We start from the raw sequence: 26,391 nt of genomic DNA, 5'->3' as shown, positions 1-26,391 counted from the left end.
ATATAATAGGGGAAGCAGCTGGGTAAAAGTAACAGGAGCAACAGACGTTACAGCAAAAAAGAAAACACAGGCTCCATCAAAAGCATTCAAATTCAACCTTAGAAAAACAAACCATGCTGGTCAAATAAAACACATCTACAGCTGGAGTCAGCAGGCGGACCAGACGCAGCTGCCAGTTTTCAACCCTGATAATGCAACAGGCCCAACCAATCATCTTCTATCTTATTCCCTCTGAGGGTGGCAAAGGGCTCATCACAGGCTCCAGGCACCAACCTCAGGACCACCCTCCCCTGACCCCACAGGCTTCCGGGGGCTTTGCCTAGGAACCACAGACAATAAAAAGAAGCTTAGTGGCTGAAGATTTAAATACTTACAACTTGAGCTTCCAGGAGTAGAATACTGAGAGGTATCAAGGAACTTTCGAGGAGTAGGAAGGTTTGTAACATCAATCAGAGGAACAGGAGAAGCATCTTTCACAAGGGAGCTGAAGGCGAAAAGTAGCAGTAGTTATTTACCACTGACTCCGAAACCAACTTATGTCATACTACGTGCCCATCCCTTATCACTTTCTTTTTGTCATGAGCCCTCTTTACACTGTGAATTCAAATACCTCCCAAGTATATTTCCAGTAAAGTGGTGATTGTCACAGACAATGTATAAAGATGTATTCTAATTTAAATTTTTATTTTGTCTTTTCATTTCAATGCTAGGTTTAAAAAAATTAGTGTAAGTATGCTCTGGATCAACTGGATGACCACGTTATAACGAAATTATGCCATGCAATTTCAGTACCCTCCTTTATTTCTATATTAAAATTAATCTATCAGCAAAGAAAGGTCAAATGGCACCGTACCATAACTGAATGAAGGTTTAACCGTGGTTAGCCTACTTAACTTGTGTTTATCAAGCTGGAGTTTTTTGACGTATTCTGGGAGTTCACTACATTTAATTTTCTTTAAAAGAGGTTCATAAATTTCATCAAGTTGAGAATCACTACAATAAAAGATGATTTAAGGAATCTCAAACAGGTTAATTCAATATCTGATTACCCATTTCACCTTTTCCAAAAAGGCCTAACCCTCATAATGATTAACTTTAGAGTCTCCAAAATAAACACATTAATTTTAAATGACACAAAGACTATTAAAAAACAATTAAATTTTCAAGTTAATTCCCACTTACAGGCATCTGTTAAGTGTAAGAATGCCGGCAATGCCAAGGAAAATAACACCTGTGCCTTACCCTCAAGAAACCGAATCATCTAATCATATCGCTTCTACAAGAGAAAAGCTTCTCTAAGTCCCAAGGGTGGAGAGGTTACAGTCATAGTTCTCACCTCTTTCCAGTCCCAGCAAATCCCCATCAGTAGCAGTGGCTCCATGGAAGCGACTCTCAAAGTGGTTTGTAAAGGAAGGGCAGGCAAAGGGGGAACAGGGACAAGAACACACCTGCAGGAGAGCTTTCTCCAAATGGGATGGAGGGGTGTGTGCAATTCTGAACATCTGCCCCCACCTAGTGACATATCCCCATCTCACTCCCACACTCCTTTTGGAACCAAAGTGCTAGGTATGTGTGTATTTTTAAACTAATAAAAAAATAAACGTATTTTCAGAAAACTTTGAAAAACAAACTTTAAGTTAAACAGCAAAAATATCATTTAAGGTATAACTTTTTTCGCATGCTGATAACACGTGAGCCATTGTCCTAGGCCATGAGGGTAACCATGACCGTCACTAACTTCTCCCTTTTCACTTATTACAAGGAAGGGGGAATCACTACGCAAACAAGTCTTGAGCATCTGTTATGTGCTTGGCACTGCGCTCAGTGCTGAGGATCCAAGTATGACTAAGATGTGAGCTAAACAAAACTTAGCACATTTCCAATTGTTGGGATCACTTGCAGACTAATGTGAAACCTCAAGTGAAGTATAAGATATAAAAGTAACAGAAATAGCATTTACCAGGAACTGAACCAGGAATAGTTAGTTCCAATAACTCTTTTTCTCCAATATAAAGCTGTAAGTTCCTATTTGCCTAAACTATCTTAAGATAATCCTTCGAATCCACTGACTTGTCACAGTAGTTTGTCTATTTATGAAATCAATTAGATCAGAGATCTATCACTTATCTTCTATATACTGACTCCTGTTGTCTTCTCATTTTTTCCTCTCAACTACCTCATTCTCTCTCACCTGCATTTTACTCACAATTAGAAAAGCAGCTCTACATGCCTCCCTAGCCCCTGGATAGAAACACCCAGAGAGACAGAGGATAAGCACTGGTGTTTATAGTGCTGCTACTGAGTAATGGAGAAAAAGTTAATTTCAATTTTAAATGATATGAAAAATAATATATTTTATAAATATTTCCATAACAAAGGTGGAGGAGTTATTTTTAAAGGATAGGTAAATGAAAGTATCAATTAGCAGGAAAATTCAGGTATACAGCTGGAATACTGCCTGCCAAGCCTATAGATGAAGCAGTACAGTCAGCACTTAAGTGTGTGCACAGTGATATGTATACATATGAGTATAACACACACTTATATAAACACAGATGTGCACGATTCACCTTAGATTAAAACTTATAATTATTTTCTCAGTTCTAACCTAAAAATGTATTTCAGTTAAATATAGGGTGATAAACAGCTTGCCATTTTAACTCTGAAAAACATAACCTGCTGACTTTATTATCAGAGCCAGAAGGGCCCTCCAACTCCATCAATAAACTTTTAGAAAGTCAATTTACTGAAAAACTATTTTCATAGACTCATCTCTCTTTCTAAAATTTTCTCTTGGGCTTCAATTTTCTCCTTTGTGAACACTAACCCAAAGGCAAGTAACTCTGGAAATGACTTCTGGTTTTTCTCTTGTTCTTTTATGAAAAGACGGTCTCAAGAGTGCAACAGAAATGGGGCACACCCACTCATTTACTTACTGCAGACATGAAGCTCAAAAAAAATAGGTGCTATTATAGAATATCGCATTTAAGTAGTATATACTTCAGTTTCCATTTCAGAAGATAGAAAAAGGCCTGTTCTCCTCATACATCAGAGATGAAGTTGAGAAAGAATTAGTTATTATCTTTAAAGGGTTTTGAATCTCTCAGAGGAAGTAACATTGAAAAAAAAATCAAAACTAGATTGTTCTTTACAAATTTCTAATTAATATGAATGCTCTGTACTGCTTTATTCTGAAAGAAACATTGATAGAAGTTATTTTTCTTTTCAAATACATGATTATAAATTTTTAATCCATTCAGAATCATTCATAGCGGAGTTGAAAAAGACAGCTGATGTATATAAAATCCTTCCCAGTATAAGACAGTCTCCCCAAAATTACTAATTGTATACTGTGATTGAATGTGGTTTGCTATTTAATAAGCACGTGGTGGCAGACAGGAAAACTGTAAAGTAAATTAAACTATACCAAAAACAACCACCTCTATTACCATAATGGCAAAGACTTTCTGGCCGTTAACCATTCATCCAACTAGTAAAGACCTACTGCTAAATTTGTCTGATTTCAGTATTTCAAGCCATGAAAAGTTGAGGTTTGTTTTTTCAAGAAGAAGGTTAGAAGTGCTAATAGCTTATTAAACATTTGCTTTTTAATTAGAACTTCTGTTCATTCACTTGTAATAAATATATGTCCAACCTATGTCCAAAATTTACAGCAGCAGCTCATTTGGCTGATTTTATTGTCAAACTAAAAGTTGACAGAGGTGAGTTGAACTTGAAGTTGTAAATCTAGTAACTAATATACTCACCTCTATAACCCCAACAGCTGGCACAGTATGTATCAAAGAGAGAGTGCTCGTAAAAATTTGTTAAATCAAACTGAGTGGAGAAATGTCTATCAAAGATGATATGCCCTTAGTAAGAAAATTTAACTGAATAATGAAACAGGAATGGCTGGCACAGTAATTCTCTATAGTTCTAAGATCTGCCTGAACATACAGAAAAAATAATGAATGATGCAGAGAATGTAAAAGTCAGAGTCATGGTCTCAAATGACAGACCAAGACTGAAGACATGTAATATGTACCAAATAAAGTGAAGCTAAAATCTAAGCAAAGAAGAAAAAAAAGAGAAAGAACTGAAAGATAACAAAGACAAAACAGACATGTAAAAAGAAAAGAATTTTAAAGACAAAAGTTACAGAGCAAATAATAAAATGGGATCAAGGACACTCTGTACACACTCAGAGATAAACATGGACACCGAAATCCACCAGTCTGAAATTTTCTCCTCCGTGAGCTAGAGAGTATCCAAGGAAGCAAGGTCAAATCAAGTCTTAACCCAGGATGCATACAATAAGTAAAAGAATTAACTATTTTTTAAATAACTTTTTATTGATTTTATCTGATTATAAAGGTATTATAGGTTCTTTTTTGAAAATACAAAGAAAATAACAATAACCTACTAATATAATTTCGATGTAATGCCTTCCAAAACATTTTACAGAAAGGAGTCTCTGTCTGTCCATCTATTCCTGGCCCCCTACACATACATACACACACACACACACACACACTCACTCATACACACCACAAAAATGTACACATGTTCTCTTCTCAACATTCTTTGCATCATCCTGTATAGAATTTTAAATCCTAGTTTTTTCCTTCAAGAGTAAACATTTTGACATTTCCTTAAAAGTAATCTTCAAAAGCATCATCAATCATTGTATTATTATTAAAGTAATAATATGCCTATGATGAATACCTTCACAGCACAGAGGGTATGAAATAAGTCCTTCTTTCCTACTCCCAACTCCCATTTCCATTTTCCATAGGTAATTCCTTTTATCAGTGTTTCAGCATTATCCTTCCAGGAATTGTCCATATACATACAAACATTAATATCTATATATAAAGGTTACATATTTAAATATATATCCTCTCAATTCTTACACAAATTGGTTAATACAGTATATGCTGTTTTTCAGCTTGCTTTTTTGGACCCAAGAATATACCTTAGAAATCTTTCTCTATCAGCACAGAGATCTTTCTCATTCATTTTAAGGTCTAGTATTACATGGCATAGATACACCATAATTCAATGAACCATACTCTTCTTGATGAACACTGAAGTTGTGTATTTAGCTGGGCATGAAGCCACCAGGAACAAAGTAAGAGTTGTCATTAAAAGCAAAGAAGGTGAGAATGGATACTGGGTGGGCAAATAACTATCTCTGTCATGGCAGATAACATAATTTCTTGTAACAAATTTTCTTCCTTCCGGTGCTTACAGAATTAGTTTTCAAAATTCATAAAAATTTCCTGATCATATCTAAGTTTTTTTTTTATTAATTTTACCTTGAATCCTTTTAATTTGCCAACCAAGGTCTTGTTTTTTCTGTTTAAGTAGGTTTCTTTATTACACTATAATTTTTGCTTCTGTTCCTCTATTAGTTTGCAAGGGCTGCCATAATAAAGACCACAGACTGAGTGGCTTAAACAACAGAAATGTATTTCCTCACAGTTCTGGAAGTTAGAAGTCCAAGATCAAGGTGTTGGCAGGGTTGATTTCTTCTGAGGCTTCTCTCCTTAGCTTGTAGATGGCCATCTTATTGCTGTCTCTTCACATGGTCTTTCCTCTATGTGGGTGTGTGTCAGAATTTCCTCTTTTTGTATAGATACCAGTCTTATTGGATTAGGGCCCACCCTAATGACCTCTTTTTAACTTATTTACCTCTTGAAAAACCCTATCTCCAAATATAGTCCCACTCTGAGGTACGGGAGTTAGGACTTCAATATATAGGGAGGGGGACACAACTCAGCCCATAACACTATCATTTTAGTGTCATTCTGTGGAATACCTAAAATCATTGGATTGATCACCATTCTCCATCTTTCATATCCAGTATCTTTCTTTCATCATCTCGTCTTTTTCCTCTCCATGATGCGGAAATTTTTTCCTCTGTGTCACTGAGTCAATTCTTCCCTCTAATATATTAATCAAAGACTTAAATTCCTCTCTTTATTTTGGTTTTCCCTACACTTTCTTCATGTTTTATTAGCTGTCTGAGTATCTCTCCCTATATCCCTACAGCTCCCCACTAGCACTTCATAGAACCTCTATGCTTGCTGCCTACAACCACAAAATCTCAGTGATGTTCAACAATAAGCACATATTCTGCTGGCTGGCTGATCCAGGCTGGGCAGCTCAGCTGATCTTGGCTGAGTTCCACATGTTCCACATGTCTCTCATCGTCCTCCTAGGACCAACCCCGTCATGGCAATGGCAGAGGCACGAGAAGGCATGCCCACGGGCACAAGCACATTTCAAGACCCTCCTTGTGTCACATGTGCTAACGATGCGCAAAAGTAAGAGTCCAAAAATCAAGACACTACTCCCACTACAGCAGAGGGGGACAGAGTGGTCATTGTCAACAATACTCTAACCTACTAAATACATCATCTTGTATCTTTCGAGAAACCTTGAGCTTTAGTCTCCTAAATTTTTCTTGTTTTGCTTTATAAAATTTTTTTCACATAAATGCTCTTCCCTGAGACCTCAAGGTAATGCTCACTTCCCCTTGTGCTACAGAATATTTTCACAGGACCCAGAGTGATTTTTTTTTAATCCTTGCATGGGAACACATCTATTCAGAGCTAATATTTATTTACCGTCAGACACTGTGGAAGGAATTTCCTTAGCTCTGCCCCCACCCACCACTTTACTCTCTGCTTAGGTACTGAGAGTTATTCTATTCAGATCCAGTCTTGAAGTGAAGTCTCAGGAACATAACCCTTAGCTCAATTTGTGTGCCTGGCAGAAGTTTTTCTAGTGCCCATCTGCAAAAAAGAGATAGAAACTTCTCTTTCTCTGTTAGGCTTTCTGACTAAACTGAAGCATCACACACAAAGTTGGCAATTTTTGTTTGAACGGGACAGGACTTGAAAGACTTCATTCTCAGCATGCACTGCTTCCAGTGCTCCTCTTGTCTATAACTGGATTAGAAAGTATGAACATGTATTTTTCAGTAGATAGTGCTAAACTCTGAAAAGATCTAATGTCTATTTTAAAGGAAGTTAGAAGGACATATAACATGCACAGCTATCTGACACATGTTAATAATTCCAATGTTCTACTGTCTTAAGATCTTATTCCCTACCAAGTCCACACTAACCTAACGAATTTCTTGAGTCCACCCAGGCCCTTAAATATAGGACAACACTACAATCAGCCCAGGGATAAAACAAAAGTGTTCACTCTGGACCTCTCCTGAGCTATTTATTTATTTATTTATTTTTTGTGAGGAAGATCAGCCCTGAGCTAACATCCCTGCCCATCCTCCTCTTTTTGCTGAGGAAGACCGGCTCTGAGCTAACATCCACTGCCAATCCTCCTCCCTTTTGTTCCCCCCAAAGCCCCAGTAGATAGTTGTATGTCATAGTTGCACATCCTTCTAGTTGCTGTATGTGGAACGCAGCCTCAGCGTGGCCGGAGAAGCGGTGCATCAGTGCGCGCCCGGTTGCCGAACCCAGGCCGCCAGGGGTGGAGCGTGCGCACTCAACCGCTAAGCCAAGGGGCCGGCCCCTCTCCTGAGCTATTCCATAAAAAGAATTGTCTAAAGCTGAATGCAATCCTAAGTAATAAAGAATTTTATAACTTCAGTTCATACATCTATATTTCTTAATTAGATTGACTTCACTGTCCAATTTAGGGATTTTTTTCACTTCCTTCTGCGATATACCAGGATATTTCTGATCCAGTATATTAAAGGCCCACAGTAAATATTTCTCATGTATCTGTACATATGAGGACCACAACAAATGTACAACGAAGGAATGAAGGAACTTTGAATGTCAGCCTTTCAGAACATGGAATATTTACTATTAAAAAACCATCTTATAGTTTCAGAGACAGTATGTTAAAAAGAAAAGTGAAAAAAAAACTACAACAATATTCTGGGAAACAATTTTCCTTAAAATACTACCTTCCCGCAAAACACTGTGGCAAGGAGCCTCTTTAACCAACCTCATTCTCCCTTTTTCCTTGTTACGCTGTACAACTCGGCTAGTCGATTTGATGTACAGGTGTCGGTGTAGTTCATCTATGAGAACCAAGTGGAGGTTCATCTTCTTGCTGTGAAGCTCCAACCTAAGGTCACTCAGTCCCTCCACCTGAAGCAGGGGACCCTCCAAAGACTCAACTGCTGACACCTGAAAAGGGGGAAAAAAGAAAAACAATTAAGCATGACAACTAAATAATCTAGCAATATTATAAATAAGAAAGACTATTTTTTAAAAGGTACTATGGGGGAAGGAGGTGGGAGAGAGTGAAACGGGTAACGGTCACAGATGTATGGTGACAGATGGAAACTAGACTTTTGGTGGTGAACACAATGCAGTCTATACAGAAGCCGAAATATAATGATGTACATCTGAAATTTACACAATGTTATAAACCAATGTGACCTCAATAAAATTAAAAAGCCAGATAAAAATAAATAAATAATTTTTTAAAAAGGTGCTATCAAAAGGGAGTTTATGAGAACCTTATCAGCACACATCACACTTTGTAGAGTTTAATGTAGATAAGGCCTAGTTCTGCCCTTAAAGGGTTTAACATCTAAGACAGATACTGCTGAAGAAAACAATTTGACAAAGATAAATATGAAGGCATGTAAAGCACAACAACAAAGCTGTACATACTATTTATTTCCACACATACACTGCCTATCAATGGACAATGTAAAATGACCTCCCCAATTAAATGATTATATCATTCATATTCTCACAAGAACTCCATGTAATAACAGTTTGAATCAACTTTTAGTCAAAGCTAGCCTTTTAAGACTAAGACTAAATAAAAGCACACCATAAATTTTTTAATAATTGATTCTCATGATGATCACGAGTTAGAGCTTGGTTAGCCTAAGTCTACATGTGTTTCTATATATAGTCAATCACTGTCTCATACATACACACACGGGTAAATGCATGAATGCTACAAGCAGACAATAGCAGTCATCACCTCTCCTTGGCCTGATCCAGTGTGATAGAACAAATGGGATTTGAATGGTGAATAGAAGACGAACTACGGAGAGGGAGATACTCCTGGTATAGAGCACAATTTGGGAGTTTTGAAGACGAAAAGGATTGGATGAATAAGATTGGTGTAAGAATGCCTACAACAAATGGAGAAGCTGAGGGACTCAGGGAACCTGGAGCAACTCACTGTGAAATCAAAGTGATAACTGTAAAGGAAAAAAAAGACAGCGTTTGTGATATGATCCCATTTATCCATGTATATAAAATAATATATATGTCTTTCTATATGTATAAAGATCTTGTACATTTTTTAAAGAAAAGAAGCTTCAAGTGAAGGGTATTCTCTAGGTACTAGTTCTTGGGGGAAAAATGGGGGGGAGAGAGAAACACAAGGAATGCAAAAAATATATATTATAATAATAATAATAGAGAAGAGATGACTACAAGCTGAACTTAGAGGAAAAAGAGCACTACCAAGCTCCCTAGAGGAATTAATGTGCTGTGACTATTACCCGCTTAGGTTATACTTCTAAATACTCCAAATATGTACAGATGAAGGCAATAACTAATAATACTTACTTCAGGGTAAAAACATTAAAAGTAATTATGGATATAAACATGCTCCTAAAAAATAAAGCATTCATACAAAAACAATTGATAATGAAAGTCATGAAACATACCAGTGATCAAAAATGGTGATCACAGATCTATGCCAGTATAAGTTTGTGGACAGTGAAATATAGAGAGCTTGGTGGCTGCCAAAAACAAACTGGCCTGAGACGGGGAGGAAAATGCAATGGCTTACCCACAAACATCACTTGTTTCATGATGTGCTATAATCAAATGTCAGCAGCAAATAAGTTTCCCTAAGTTAACCAAGAAAGAATGAAGGAATGAAAGAGTGACAAGCCCTGGGCCCGCTCTGCCCTCTGAAGCCTGCCAGTTCATTTTCATGCTGACTTGCAACTGCCCCTGCTACGAGGGCCCCTGGGCCTTGTGCAAGCTGCCAGCAATTCCAAATGGAAAGGCAGTCTCACAAAATGACCAAAGTGTCCCCAAGGAGGAAAAACAACAACAAATTCATTTACACTTATGATCTAAAATGGATTTTAACGCGGGTCTCTAGCAGAGAAAAGAGGATGCATTAACCTTTAGTGACATCGAGATCCAGAAAATGAAAAATAATTTGGTAAACCACTGGCCCATCATGTAGCCTTATCCCTTAAGGTAATTAAATCCAGCTGAGATATTTATGCTTAAAATCCACCCACTGCACATCCACACTCGATTTGTTTGTAGGAATTTGCATGAAGATTTTTAACCCAAACGGCTCATGTTCCAAATACAAATTTATATGACAATGTCAATTTTCAAAGCCACTTAAATTTTTTTAAATATAGGTAAAGCACTTAGCACAGCACCTGGCACACAGTGAGTGCTCACTGAAATCATTTTTAACAGAATCTATTCATGCTGTGGATAAAGAAACCTCGGAGGGTATTTCCAACACGTTTTAATGCAGCATTTTCAGTAAAGTGCTGTTACCTTCATAGCACCATTATAACCCTTTAGAGAACAAACTTTCTGAATATGTTTTCTTGATGCAAAATACAAGTACAATTGGGGCCGGGCCCGTGGCTTAGCAGTTAAGTGCGTGTGCTCCGCTACTGGCAGCCCGGGTTCAGATCCCGGGCGCGCACCGACGCACCGCTTCTCCAGCCATGCTGAGGCTGCGTCCCACATACAGCAACTAGAAGGATGTGCAACTATGACACACAACTATCTACTGGGGCTTTGGGGGAAAAAAAGGAAAAGGATTGGCAATAGATGTTAGCTCAGAGCTGGTCTTCCTCAGCAAAAAAAGGAGGATTGGCATGGATGTTAGCTCAGGGCTGATCTTCCTCACATACACAAAAATACAAGTACAATTAACATCTATATAATCAAGACTAGTCTTAGAACTTCACAGATTTGAAAACCTTACCACAAAGAGAATACAGAATAGTCTATATGAAATACAGCACTTTATTTTCCAGCCTTCACTTTTTAAAAGTTTATTTATAAAGCTATAATTATGGAAGCCAGGCAAGGTCATTGTCTTCCCCTACTCTAACCTTACTAAGTGGTGCTCAAACCAATTTGAAGAAAATAATTGCCAATGCAACACTTGATCCCTAGAACATCAGTTTAGAAACCTGACATTTATCTTATCTGGTCTTAAGCAGCTGTACCATCAAGTTTACACATAAGGAAAACTTGATGAGGCAGTAAACAGCCAACCCAACTGACCATCACTGATGGTCAGTGCTGTGGTATTGGGGGGTCTGGTTTCCAGGCATTTACTAACATTTAGGCTGTCTTAGCAGAGAAATCATTAAATATCATCTACATTTAGAAATGTGCATTGGGGCCGGCCCCGTGGCTTGGCGGTTAAGTGCTTGCCCTCCGCTACTGGCGGCCCGGGTTCGGATCCTGGGCGCACACACACGCACCGCTTGTCCGGCCATGCTGAAGCGGCGTCCCACATACAGCAACTAGAAGGATGTGCAGCTATGACATACAACTATCGACTGGGGCTTTGGGGAGAAAACGGGAAAAAAAAGGAGGAGGATTGGCAATCGATGTTAGCTCAGGGCCGGTCTTCTTCAGCAAAAAGAGGAGGACTGGCATGGATGTTAGCTCAGGGCTGATCTTCCTCACAAAAAGAAAAGAAAAAGAAAAAGAAATGTGCATTAACTACTGATAAAAATACAACTACAGAGATTTTTTTCCAATGTATGAGAAGTGGTCATTTTATACATTATTTCACTATTTTCCAAATTTAATGACCAGAGAGCACTTTTCAAATAACACACTGATGAAACATCAACAGGAATTCAAGAGATACAGTAGCATTAAAGTAGACAGCAACAAAATGGTCTCACAGGTTAGTTGCTATGAGAAATTATCAAAATTGGGTTCATAAGTGTGACACAACAATGAATAATGTCACAAATATATATTAAAATTATAGGACAAGACACAGTAGATGAAAGATCAAATAGACAACATACAATGGAATAGTTCGTTGGTAAATGCCGTCTACGCATCTATTCACAGATGGAATACCATGCACTTATATCCCAAATGATCTCTCCTATGACCTCCTAGAATTCTTAGGTATGCCACATTGTTTCTTTTTTTTTTTTTTCTGTGAGGAGATCAGCCCTGTGTTAACGTCTGCCAATCCTCCTCTTTTTTTGCTGAGGAAGACTGGCCCTGGGCTAACATCCACGCCCATCTTCCTCCAATTTATATGGGACGCCGCCACAGCATGGCTTGCCACGCAGTGCATCGGTGCGCACCTGGGATCCGAACCAGCGAACCCTGGGCCACCGCAGCGGGGCACGAGCACTTAACCGCTTGCGCCACTGGGCGGGCCCCACCACATTGTTTTGTAAAGGTAGATTACTACATAATGAGCCGACTAAATGTATTTGGAATTTTTCTTACACATATTTTCAAAAATAAATTTTGGGGGAAAAAGGATACTACTAGCTAGGAATCTTTTCACAGAATACCAATTATCTAACAGAACATTAGTGTTCTACTCAACACAGACTGCCCATACAGATAACAGAAATCTGTTTTGGAGTTGAAAACAAATACTTCCTTTAGGATTATAAAAATAAGCAAACATTTACAAAACATTTTAACACATGATATTGAACAGGACAGCATGTTTTGCTATTAGATCTAATATCTATTCATTTAAGAAAACAGAAATTCCAAAAAAATGTTTCCAGAACTTAAAAAAATAGGTCAAAGGTACAGTTAAAATGTACATAATCAAGGGCCTGGCCCAGTGGCTTAGTGGTTAAGTTTGGCACACTCCACTTCGGCGGCCTGGGGCTCGTGAGTTCGGATCCCAGGCAAGGACCAACACAACTCAACAAGCCATGCTGTGGCAGTGACCCACATTCAAAATAGAGGAAGATGGGCACAGTAGCTCAGCGCTACTCTTCCTCCCAAAAAAAAGTACATAATCAAGAATTGCCTGGTATTTCAAAAAGTTTGCCTTGAGTTGAGAGGTAAGTTTACAATAAAGGAAATCTTTCTAATTAGGAACTATACTACCCTTAAAATTTTCTTTCCCAAATGTCTATTTCTCAATTTCATTTTGGTTTAAATTAGGAAATTATTATTTCATAGTTAAGTGTTTGTCTTCTGTCAGTCTTACTCAAGCTGATTAGGTAAAAAAATCTAGTTTTGTGCTTTAACATGAACCAATGGAAATGTTTTGGAGGAACACCAAAGTCAGCCATTCTCAACAGCTGCTTCATTGAAGAAATGCTGGAAAAGAAACTACTGATCTTTTTTATTTTTCTTTTTAGTTGGGGAGCTGAGATACACAAAGGTAAATGATATTAGTAACTGTTTCTAAATAGAATTAAGGTTCAAGCCAAAAAAGAAGAAATACTTATAAGTAAACAAAAAGCCAACCTGATAACTAAACCATCTGCTAGCTAATGAAAATGCTTATTTTGGCAACAACAGTCCCCAAAGAAAGCAAATGTTTGCCACTATTGAGTCCAAAACAAATATTTCCTTCAAGACTCCGATAATTACATGGCTCCAAAATGTTCTGTCACTTTTCAATAGGTCAGTATGTCTCCCTTAAGGAAGCATTTTTCTAGTAAAACAACATAATCATTCTGAAAATGTTGCCTTGGCCCAACTTAACAGATGCAACAAAAGATACGAAATTAGGTTATTCCAGAGAACTGATACCTTCTTCCTTCCTATATATCTATAACAGGACACAATTTAAACAAACTTTTTGAACAGCCTCAACGAAATAAGAACACCAAAAATCTTTGGCTATGAACAACAAAAAACATGCCTTGGAACCCAAGATTTACTTAGTGCCCAGGTCACTGGCCTATGGCCACCCTGCCCCTGAACTGCTGGAAGCAAACTCTGCTGGCTTCAGGCCCTGCTCCTCAAGACAACCCTCTACCCAGAAGTCTCCATATTCAGGCTTGGGGAGTCCCAGACGGAAGTCTCCCTTTGAATGCAGAATGATTCTTACCCACCTCTACGCAAGCAGTGAAGATGTTTCTCACCAAGAATCCCAAGATCATTCACTTACCAAACGTTTCCATTTTGCTATACCATATTTCTCAAAGCAGAAATTTTATTCTTTATCAGACAGGAACTAGTGAAAAAAAAAAACTAAAGGCAGCCAAAAAAAAAAAAACCAAAACAAGAAAACCATACTATTTTTCATGTATTAATTTGAAATTTGAACAATATGAAATGATTGTTTTTATAAGTCAAACATGATCAAATATTGGCTGTTTCATATGGTTCAATCTAACAGTTTTAGGAGCAGATCCGAAAGCTTAGATGCACCTATGACATCACAGCGCTGTTTGTAGAACACTGCAGCCTTTACAGAACCCTATGTATTTAACCGCATCAGAGAAACTAGGAACAATTTTATTAGTGGAAGATAATATCCTATGTATGTGATATAAAACCACAAGCATGTGACCCCAAAGGATTTTGTTCACAACAATCCTCTTAAATATAAACTTGATAATGTTATCCACTCAACTTGTGTTTAGAGCATGACACCAGCCACCTCAGGCGACAGAAGTAGAGGATAGCTTCGGTGCTCTTCATGCAAAATGGATGGGGTGCAGAGGCAGAGGGTGTGGGACATACAAGAGAGAACACTAGGGCATCTATTTAAGGCTTGGGGCTATGATGAAGGTTTTGAAGAGTCTTAGGGGATCTATAGCAAAAACAGAATCTCTGATCCCAGCTTCACGGGAGAAGACTAAGATGTTTTTGGCTCCCTATGGCTCAGCTTTGCCACCGACTGAAGGCCTCAGGGCTATTGACAGTTTGGTACTTAAGACAGACTTCCCAAGAAAGCTGCACCACAGGGCAGGGCCAAGTGCCTGGAGCAAGAACACTATTGTTCCCCTAACTCTTCAGCCTATAGCTAATCAACAGTGATCAAATCAGGCAACAAAAACACCCATTCTTAAAATCAGTTTGCTAACATAATATTGATCCACCAATTCAGGTGCCCCTTCTCCCTCAGGAAACCCAACACCTATAATGCAGACTCAGCATGCTTTTACCATTAAAAACAGGATGCTGTCTACCTCCACTCTGCCTTCATTACTGCCAGGGTTATTGCACGTTTTTATTTAATAAACCTTCATCAGCTCAAATGAAGGGTTGTTATTAGTTGAGCTAACAGCTAAATGATAATGCTCCAGAGAGATATCAGTGCTTGTTGGTGCATTAACAGAGAGAGGAGAAGGGCTGAGGTCAAGCATGTGTCAATGTAAATGAGGCGATATTAGGTACTAACGGCTTAATGCAATAGACTGCCTGGGAGATAATGGAATTTACAGGATAAAGCAAATGAGATGAAGTTATTGATAAGTGAATGAAGGGAGGGGGCCTCTAAGATAAAGTGCTGTCAAAGAAAAGGCCTTTTACTCGTGGATTTCTTCTTTAAAGTATCTTCAAATCTATCTTAGAAAACAAAACTCAAAAGAGATCAAATGTGACTTCTAGCTTCTTGAAAGAGCTCATCCTATTACTGCTGTGAAACAGACTTGTTCTAAAAGCATATCACTTTATTAAGCTATTCTTAAGCTTTCTTCGGGGTTCTCCTTTTTTTGTTGTTTTGTTTTTTTTCTTAAACATCAGGGCATTCTACCACAAACAACTCCCACGTTTTATTAAAGCATAAATTCCGTTTTTTTTTACTCTTGTAAAGCAGGGGCAGCCAGGTCTTCCAAGAGATTCCATCAGCCCAAGCCTCACAGAATGACAATATCTGAGAAACGAAACGTAAGAATTTTCTATTGTAAAGGACCTTTAAAGGTTGTGAAGACTGAGGTCCCACCCTAATTTTACCAATAAAAAAAAGCCCAAAAATATACCTTTTTCTTAACCTTTATTTTTCTTCCAAATTACAAACGTAATACATGCTCAATCAAGAAGACTTGAAAAACCCAGAAAATCACAAAGGAAAAAGATGGTCCATGTTCTCACTAACCAGACATAATAATATAATATTTTAACCTGACTCCTTCCAATCATTTTTCCCAAAGTTTTTACAAAAATACTATTTTTAAATATGCTTTTTTCACTTGGCAGTACATCTACCCATTACCAAATATATGATTTTTAGCGTTTCCATACTAGTCCATAATGAGTATTCCACAAATGATTTAAACCAATTCCCTATATTTAACTGCTAATTTTTTTACTTTCATAAAACTTACTGTGATAAGTACCCTTGTATACATATTTTTTGAACACATAACAATTAAAATTCTTAATTCTTTCCTTAATGTAACACTCGAGAGACAGAATTCCAAGTCCAAAGTTATGCACATATTTAGGGCTTATCAGATTCATAACGCCAAATTAAGAGCCTTATTTGTTCTAAATGGACTTAGATCTGTTCACAATTACTTTTCTGATGAAATTAAACTATACCTAATACTTTATGAGAAAGATAAGAATTATAATTGCTTATGGAAAAGCTCACAAAAAAAAAATACTTCTTTGTTCCTAATCTTTTGATCCCTTCAATTCTCAGTTCCCATCAGTGCTCCATAAAGGGAGCATTAAAACCTAGATTTCTACTCCAAAATACAAAAGAAGAGACCACCAGAAAAGATATTCTCATTTAATAAGTGTCTCAAAGTCCTTTACCTTTGTCATCTTATTTGTTATTGTGGGACAAGAAAAAGTTACAGAACTCTCAAGAGTTGGCAAAGGAGGTCTCTGAGAATCACTTCAGACTCACTTGTAAATCAAGACAATTTCCCCCACACTCTGCAAGAGCCCCAAATCCATCAGAAATGCTCAGCACTTATACAGCTCTTTACCAACATGAACTATTAAAATCCCACAAAGGAATGTAAGAGGAATGTGGCTTTTTTTCATTTTAAGAGCTGAGCAACCACCAGTAATTAGTATTGGACTGAATCTCAGAGAAAATAGACTTATTAACAAGTGCCTCCTATCTTGGGAAGCCAAGCAAAAGCTACTGATCAGCATTCTCAGATCATCGTCAAGTTGAGATAGAGGGCTCCCAGCAACAACATGGGTTGTCATCTGCTGCAATTTACACATATATAGGGTCCCCATCTGACCAGAGACTGACCAATCAAAAACCTGTTCAAGCAAGTCCATATGTGAGGCTGAAACCAGAAATAGGATGAAGGATGTCAGCAAAGGACTTGCGTATTATTTTTTACTTTGATCATTCCTTCTACAGACTAAAGTGTGTAAACACAAACGCACAGTTAATCTGATTAAAACAACACGTATGCGGGCGGGGCTGCTGGCGCAGCGGTTAGGTGCGCATGCTCAGCTTTGGCAGCGTGAGGGTTCGGACGATCATGGGAGTGCACCAACGCACCGCTTGTCAAGCCATGCTGTGGCGGTGTCCCATATAAAGTAGAGGAAGATTGGCACAGATGTTAGCCCAGGACCAATCTTCCTCAGTAAAAAAGAGGAGGATTGGCATCAGATGTTAGCTCAAGGCTGATCTTCCTCACAAAAAAAAAATATATATATGCATTAGTGACGTGACAGTAGCACCAGGAGAGAAATGCTGCTTAATGGAAACAAGCCCTAGACTACTGCTTTTTCTTTTTACCTGGCACTGGGTGATGGTGGTGACGATGATGATATCTATACCATACTAAATTTGCATAATACCTTATATTTTACAAAGCACTTTACCCATACAAAATCTCACTTTTATTCTCACAAGCATCTGGTAATGCAGACAGTGTATTTGTATAACCACTCTACAAAAGAGGATACTAAAAAACAGGGAGAGAGAGCGATTTATTTGTCTAAGCTCACAGAACTGGTGAGTTGTTGGGTCAGAACTAGAATTAAGAACATCTGGCTTTTAAATCCATTTTGTTTGTACTGCAAACTGTACCTAGCCACCACTTGTCAATAAATAAATTTGTGCCCCAATTTCAATCCATTAAGTCCCAGCAATAAGTCATATAAGAACTCACAGCAAGGATACAGGAACCAGAGCAGCAAGATGACAGCCCTGAAGAGTTCCACGACAGCCCAAATCTGGAGAGCATCTAATTTAACCATTAAATGAAACTCTTTTTGACCAAATAATTAGGCTATAAAATCAGAATAAAAGCCAAATACTCGTCAGCTTTTTCCCGAAACTGCCAATAGAGGATGGCAACAAAGCAACTTTAGTCAAACGACATTTCTACCATAAATGTGAATATCATCAGACGTGTCTGTCCCATGCAAGTCCTTGGTTTCTAACTACTTAAGCTGGTGTTAAATAAGTCAAACACAATTAGTTTTGCTCTATTTGCACAGCACAAGCTATATCCTACATCAACGGTTCCAAATTCTCCAGTTGGAATCACCTGGAGAATGTCAAAACTTACTGAAGCTGGCGTCCCACCCCCGGAGACTTTGATTTATTCGGTGTGGGGTGTGACCTGGGCTTCAGAATTCTCAAAGGTTCTCCAATGTGCACACAAGTTTAGGAATCACTGCCCTACAGCCAAGCGAGCCAACTGAAAACTGCTGAACCTATGAGGTTTAGTATAATACAACAGAATTTCTATTTGCTTTGAAATGCAAGAGGCAAATGAAGAGCAGATAAAAGAGCGAAACAAAAGAGAAGAATGACTCTGTGCCTATCAAACAGCACGGCTTTGCACGGCTTTCAGAAACCCCAGCCTTCAAAAACAAATATAAGCAAAAAGGGCATTAAGCACCAAGAAAAAGAGTTGCTACAAAGCCCCGCACTGTTAGGAGAAAAATAAAGCTGCCACACTAAGACTACTCACCTAATTTTGGACACAAAAGCCAAGTTTATTCATTTAGTAACTTTATTTTCAGCTTTTCCTAAATCTTTTCAAAAGAAGATCAAACACAGGTGTTTGAGGGAAGGAAGGAGTCCCAAATGCAGCTGGAAGCAGCTACAGCTTAGCACCCTATTTAAATAGCAAACCACATGACCCCACCCTCACCCCCACCCCCAGCCCCCAGTATTCCTGGTCCCCCTTCTTATTGTACTGATCATGGTATGAGACACTCTTTATTTGTTCAGCATCTGTCTCTCTCTACTAGCATGTAAGCTCCTTCAAGGTTAAGGCCACCTTCACAGATACATACACCAACAACAAAAGTGATCAACGATGGCACTGTCGCATTCATTTGCCCATCTATCAAAATATGTGCCAGATTCTTTCCTGATAAATTATTAGTATAGAATACTGGCATCAGTCATTCAAATCAATATTCTCCACCAAGAACAGATGGGCTTTAACGGTGGCTATTTCATTATTGATCACTGATATATTTTTTATCATGTTGTAGAGAAATCTATATGGAATATTGAAACACTTTTGCACAGTCACTGAACCACTTTCAAGTTAAGTCCAGTAAGTTCACTAGAATGTTCCAGCTCCTCATATTTATAGAGCTTTCTCCTCAATACCGTTCCCAGAGTCACGATGAGAAAATCTTCTGAGATCTCAGAAACTTTCAAGCCAGATAAAAGGGATGTGTGTTTTGGCCCCTTTTTTCTTACTTGTACATTAATCACTTGATAAAGGATGCATGATCACCCCTTCCCTGCCCATAAGGACAAGAAAATAATTAGTCTATTTGCTAATGACACAATTTTACTGGCACAAATAAGAGCAACCTCATTGATCCACTGGTGCTGCCACCTAAGCACTGACAGAAAAGAATATCTTAACATCAACCACTCTAACACGAAAATCAACGTTTTTGATAAAGCACTCTCCAATGGTGAACTGGCTTTTCTCTAACTACAATAGCCAGTAGATTAACACATTTAGTTACCTAAGTGCAGATTTTGCAAGAAGCTGATCTTGGATAGTTTACCAACACTTTACATTGCTTATAATTAGCCAGTCAATGGGTACCCTACAAACATATACTTGATGTAGATTGAGGAGGCAATTGTCAGCACAGAATCTGAAATTAGTCCATGCCAAATCCCAAAAATATGGTATAGAACTTCGAGGTCTTGATCATCCATCTGTGCATGTGTTAGAGCAGACTGGACTTATTTTCTGAGAAAAATCCTATCTCTGCCTACAGGAATTCCTTTAACTGTATAAAATGTGGGCTAGCCTTTCATTCAGATCGACGTCCATGTTGGGCAAGAAGAAAAGGAATCAAAAATGCTTAACCTAGCCAGCCCTCCACTTCAACTCTTTTATCAGCTCAAAACAAGTCGACCTCAGACCAGTTTTTGAGATTATAACATAGGAACAATCACGATATCCTTTCTCACAGTATCAGTAAAGATAACCAGTTAACTATAAATAATATTTCTAAGCACATACTATGTATACTATGTGTACTTTACATACATAGCTTAATATCTCATTTAATCCTTTTGACAACCTCTGGAGATATATAGTATGTATTCTCAACAGCAACTTTCAGCAAAGTCACATTAAATAATTAGCCCCAAGACATCCAGCTAATAAAAGTCAGAGCTGGGACTCAAGCACAGGTCCGTCTGACCCACCCCAAGACCCATGCTGACATTCACAACCTTGAATGTTGTCCAACTACTGCAAAGGATCTTGTAAACTGAAAATATTACAAACATATTTTTACTATAGGATCTTAGAAAACTATGGAATTAAATAGGCGCCTTACTCTCTTTATCCCAGATGTGGCCTCATTTTCAGTGTAAGTGAAATAATTCCACTATACCATTCTCTCAGTAAAGCACTCTGAGATCCTCTGGGAAGAAGGTAGCCACATAAACATAAGTTATTATTATAATTATCATAATAATCCTTATCTGAGTATACAGCTATGGATTCTTTTTGAAAAGGCAAATAAATAAAAAGAGACAATATGATTAAGAGACATTCAAAATCTCTACAATCTCAGGAAGACAGAAATGAAAAAATTATTTTAGTCACAAGCATTGCGACTGTCAGCTAAAGTGCTTCGAAACTACTCGCACTGGCTTGGTTTCCACTGATTGAATGCAATTATGAACTGACTTCTATGGGTTGATAAATCAGAACTTGTGTAAGTGGTTTTCAAAGCTCATCTGTGCAATTTTAGTTTGATGCAGACTTCCACACAAATTTTCCTTAAAAAAAAAAGTTCATAAAAATATTAACTATCATGAAATACCCTTCCTGGATAGCTCATGAACACAGGGAAGAAGCTGTTATTCTTATATTAATAATTCTTCCCAGAATTAATCAGTCATTGTACCTTAGAACCAGCAGCTGGAGTGTTTTGAGTGATAATGAAACCTGTAACAAGGCATCTTCAGCCGTCTTTTCAAGACAATAAGGGAATTAAAATTTCAATTTAAATGCAGAGGTTTGAAACACGCTTCACTGGCAAAATTACTTCAATTAATGTGAGTGGAATACAAAGGACAGACTGCAGAAATGTGATGCGGCAACCAGAAATTATGTCATTAATGTGCTTGCATCCACCAGCACAATGACTGCAAAGGTCTAATTTAAACCGTACATATCACAAAGCTACAGGCTACAATATTAATCAAGTCTCTGATTTCAATGTGACGGACACAGCCTTCTTGTTGGATCACTTTTAGCTTTTCATAAGCTAACAGCAGCTGTTTACCTTGAAGAAGGAAACAAAAGGCCATGCCTATTTGCAGACAGTCCCTGTCATGACAATTTAATTATTTTATGCAATACTCAGGTTATCATATCAAAAGAAGAAATAAATATCCCATCTAGAAGCCAAGCCTATAGCTATGAGACCAGTCTGATGGTGAAGTAGGAACTGCAGGAGCTGACAAAAGCCATGGGTCACCACTGATTTATTTACTCCAGATTTATTAACCTGAGTAGGGATTAAATTACTGGGCATCTGCACCTGCCTTAAAATGGAAATGTGAAATCTTTTGATAAACAAATCCAAGGAAATCAGAGGGTTCTGAAAGACTACATTGTTTTGTCTTCACTCTCCTCATGTCTTTTTACCAAAGATTTCCATTTGGACCCTTGAGACGCCTTAAGTAGATTTTAGTTCTAACAGCAGATAACCATAAGGAAAGAAAATGTGATTATTTTTTCATATGAAGTCCAATGAAAGAGAAATTCTAGATCTTACTATTCACTCTTATAGACAGAAGGCCAAATTGAAGAATATTTCTGACCTTTTAAGCACATCTTAAATCCCACCTCCATGAAATCTTCATTGTATATTAGAATATACCAACTCTTCAGATCATTCAAAGCAACCACATCTGGAAAATGGGGATGATATCAGAAACTTTTCTTTCACAGGGTTGTTACAAGAATGAAATGCATTAACAAATGTTAATATACTTAAAATGGTACCAGCACAGAGTGAGTACTCAATACATGTTAGCTATTATAACTACTGCTTTTGTTGTTCATTTAAATATTGCAAAAAGGAAAGGTTAGAAACTAGAGAACTTTGCCAAAAAGAAGAAAAAACAGACCAGAGCTCCTGGAGAGGAAACGCCCTTTTCTCTACATTGATATGAGTCTTTCACATAGTTACCCATTTGGCTAATGATCTGTGAACTCTGACTATATGAGGTGCACTAAGCTAAACACAGGGCAGACAAAAATAGGTAAGATATGGCTCCTGCCCTCAATGAACTACCAGACAAACAAAGGCAATTATATTACAATGAAATACACGCAGCTTATGGAACCATAAAGAAAAGCAGTTACTCATGTTAAATATTCTTATTACAATAAAAATAAATACATAATAATTTTTTAAAAAAAGAAGAGAAAAGCATCTAATCTAATTACCTGGAACATTCAGGGACTTGATGAAATTTGAGCCAAGTCTTAAAGAATAAATCATCATTTTCCACACAGACAGGATTGGGATTAGGTTCAGGGAAATACATGATCAATTAAAGAAGAAAAATCTATCACATCCCTATATATCAGCAACAAATAACTAGAAATTGTAATTAATAAAGAGCTACTGTTTTAAAAAGCAACAAAAAATATGATGCCCAAAAAGAAAACTAACAAAATACACATAATACCTCTATGGAATACATTACTAAGTGTCTATAAAAGGACGTATACGAAGACTTCAATAAATGAGAGACATATCCTGTTCACTGAAAGAACTCGATACTACAAAGAAGAAATTCTCTTAAATTTAATCAAAATCCCATCACACTTTTTGTGGAACTTGACAAGCTGATACTAAAATTCATATGGAAGAGTAAAGGGCCAAGAATAGCACAGACCATTCTGAATAGGAAGGTGAGGGAGTATCTTCACCTGCTATCAAGACACATTATAAAATTATAGGAATTAAAACAGCATAGTTTTGGTACAGATACACAAGAGACTAACTGAACAAAATAAAGAGCTCAGAAACAGACCCAGGCATATGTGAAAACTTGGTATGTGATCAAGATGGCATTATAAATCAGCAGGAAATGGATTCAATAATTGGTCTAAGCCAAGCAGCTATTTAAAGATAAAATTAGATCCCTAGTTCATACCATATATGAAAACAGATTCTAAATTGATTAAAGAAGATGACATAGGCGATCTCTTTATGACATTGGGATAGAAAATTTCTTCTTTTTTTTTTTGTGAGGAAGATCAGCCCTGAGCTAACATCCATGCCAATCCTCCTCTTTTTGCTGAGGAAGACTGGCCCTGGGCTAACATCTTTGCCCATCTTCCTCCACTTTATATGGGACGCCGCCACAGCATGGCCTGACAAGCAGTGCGTCGGTGCGTGCCCAGGATCTGAACCCGAGCCACCAGCAGCAGAGCACACGCACTTAACCACTATACCACAGGGCCAGCCCCCTGGGATAGAAAATTTCTTAAAATAAAAATCACATAACATGAAGGAAAATGAGTGAGAAATTTTATTGCATTAAATTTTAAAACTTCTTTATAACAAAAGACACAATAACAAAGTAATAAAGATATACCACCAACTGGGAGAAGATACAAACCATCTAACAGACAAAGGATTAACCCATCTAACAGACAAAGGATTAGTATCCAGAACACATAAAGAACTACAAATAGAAAAAAGGAACTTCTGGGAAATGTATCTCATACACCCACCTTTCCTGGAGGTGACTGCTCTTCCTCCTCACCCCACTCACCAGGCCCCTCACCCTCGCAACCACATAGTTTTAGCTGGAACTGACAATCGCAGTACCCAAGCTGGCCCAAACTAGATCCTACGCCCGCATGTTCAAAGTAGAAAAAAAAGATTATTTTCCTCTGCAAAACCAGAAAGATGTAGGCTACAGCCTCCACTCCTTCTCCTCCTCCAACACCCAAACCCGGCCCACACGTGGAAGGAACAGTCTACAGGAGAAGAAGGAAGAAGACCTGCAAAAAGAACACACAGGTGGCACTCCACATATACTCCCATCCTTTTAGCAGACTGGATACATGAGTAAAGCAATTCTTTTACCTAAGCTAGCTAGAGTGGAATTTCTGTAACTTGCAACCAAGAATTTAAAGAAGTATTTAATGAGGTTCTTAAGGAAGTAAGTCAAAAAAAAAAGACAGTATTCATTATTGATTAGCTCTTAAGTAAATAAATTAGCCCTTAAATAATACGACCATAAAACAAAAATCTGAAATCCTAAAATGAACATAACACAAATTCTAACAACCTATTTTTAATACATGGCATTTACTTAAAAGCAGGCCCACTACAAAAACTCAAGACTCAAATAGATGTGTATGTGCCACATAAATATATATAAACTTACCTACGCTGATTGCTGAATCTTAGATAATTTAGCACATATATGCATTCCTCATGCATAAACCAACAGTAAAGCTGAAAGATGATTAAATTTTTTGTCAAACACCCTATAGTCATTATTAAGGAAGATGTCACTATGAACAAGATACTGAAAATAACCTATTCTTTTGCCACTCCCAACAGCAGACCATTATTAACCTCCTTCCACTGTGGAAACTGACCATTCACTGCTATCACACAACCAGGTTTTAATATATGATAGAATATCATGGCACATCTCACCGCGTGGTTACTCAATTTCCTTAAAAGCTTCTTATAAAGGACTTAGAGCAAAATTCTTCTTGAAAGTGTGAATGAATTAAAACCACCTAGAGGATTTAACCTGTGTCTCCCACTAATTCCTCTCAGTGTTTTTTCCAATGTTATAGCCAATCTAATTTGATGCAACATAGAAAACAGATTTTCACCTATTGTGGAAAAGAAAATCCAAATAGAGTCCATCTGCTACTGAGAGCTTCTGTAGACCCCAGGCAACTCTGAATGAGATAGAAGTAGGGGTGCTGGTTTGGAAAGAGGAGGCAGATAGAGCAGCCCTCTCTAAGAGCCATAGGCCCTGGGAAAGACAGGGTTATTAGGGAGCAAGGTGTGTATTTTCATTTTTTGTTCCTTTTTTTGACACTCAGCCACATGCACCACCAGTTGCAAACTTCTTTGCATTTTCATTTCTAATTCAAAAAGTAGCAGAATGGATGAAGATAGAGGCTAGAGGCTAAAGGCTAGGTTGTGGAATACTCTTGCTTGACATTACTTTCAGAATTATTCCCCCAAAATTATTTTCTTTCTTATCAATTTAAAGGAAAAAACAAAGCCCTAATGTAAAAATGCCTTCCAAGAATTTGTGGAACATCAAGTTCATAAATCTCCTAAAGTTCTCTCTCATGCAGATTTCATTCTTTAATATGGGATTCATTAACTTTAGCTTCCTCTGAAGCTAAAAAACACCCCTCATTACTATTCCAACATGATTTAAGTACTGGTTTCTTCCCATTATACTTCTTGCCGTTGTTCCAGAGGCAGACAATACATAAATAATAGTCGCCTACCATTTCAAACACTGGAATTAGGAAGAGAACCAGCCAGGCTTCACCTGCAAGGGCTCATGAATCCCAAGAGGGCAGTTTGTAATGTGCCACATGAATTACAGTATTCTGAGAGAACAAAGGGAAGCGCTTTCATATCTCAGTAGAAATGACCATTAGCGCGGGCTGTTCTCTTACCAGCATGTCGGTGGCGCTGAGATAGTGCTTGCTAGCCATGCACTGTTCCAGCTTTTGAGGCACTTGCTTGATATTCTCAATTTCATCCAGCAGGTTCAGGACATGCTTATGTTCAATTCCTTCAATCCACAATTTCCGAAGCTCATCCCGTTTACAGTGCAACAGCATCTTGCATGAAAGCAGATTCTCTTTTACCTACAATAAAACAGATTCAATCTTGGGTCAGCCCAAAGTCTTGCCAGCCTAAAGCCCTAACCTGGTTAGTATTCTTCATCGGTACTACTGTAAATAACAGTTTCTAA

General features: G+C 37.8%; 1 protein-coding gene across 1 annotated transcript in view; it reads right to left on the bottom strand.

Annotated features, from left to right (window-relative positions):
* Positions 1 to 26,391, bottom strand: part of EXOC4 (exocyst complex component 4) — a 740,211-nt gene that overhangs the window by 681,911 nt on the left and 31,909 nt on the right. Inside the window, exons 3-5 of the mRNA XM_004430750.3 lie at positions 26,090 to 26,284; positions 7,987 to 8,171; positions 375 to 484 (exon numbers count right to left, since the gene is read on the bottom strand). Coding sequence (XP_004430807.1) covers positions 375 to 484; positions 7,987 to 8,171; positions 26,090 to 26,284 — 490 coding nt within the window. The remainder of the gene's footprint in view (positions 1 to 374; positions 485 to 7,986; positions 8,172 to 26,089; positions 26,285 to 26,391) is intronic.

The sequence above is a fragment of the Ceratotherium simum genome, chromosome 1 (genome assembly GCF_057802395.1).
Source record: "Ceratotherium simum simum isolate JZ-2026a chromosome 1, ASM5780239v1, whole genome shotgun sequence".
In the NCBI taxonomy this organism is placed as follows: Eukaryota; Metazoa; Chordata; class Mammalia; order Perissodactyla; family Rhinocerotidae; genus Ceratotherium; species Ceratotherium simum.
The sequence above is the reverse complement of the archived record's forward strand: the minus strand, read 5'-3'. Positions and strand labels throughout refer to the sequence as shown.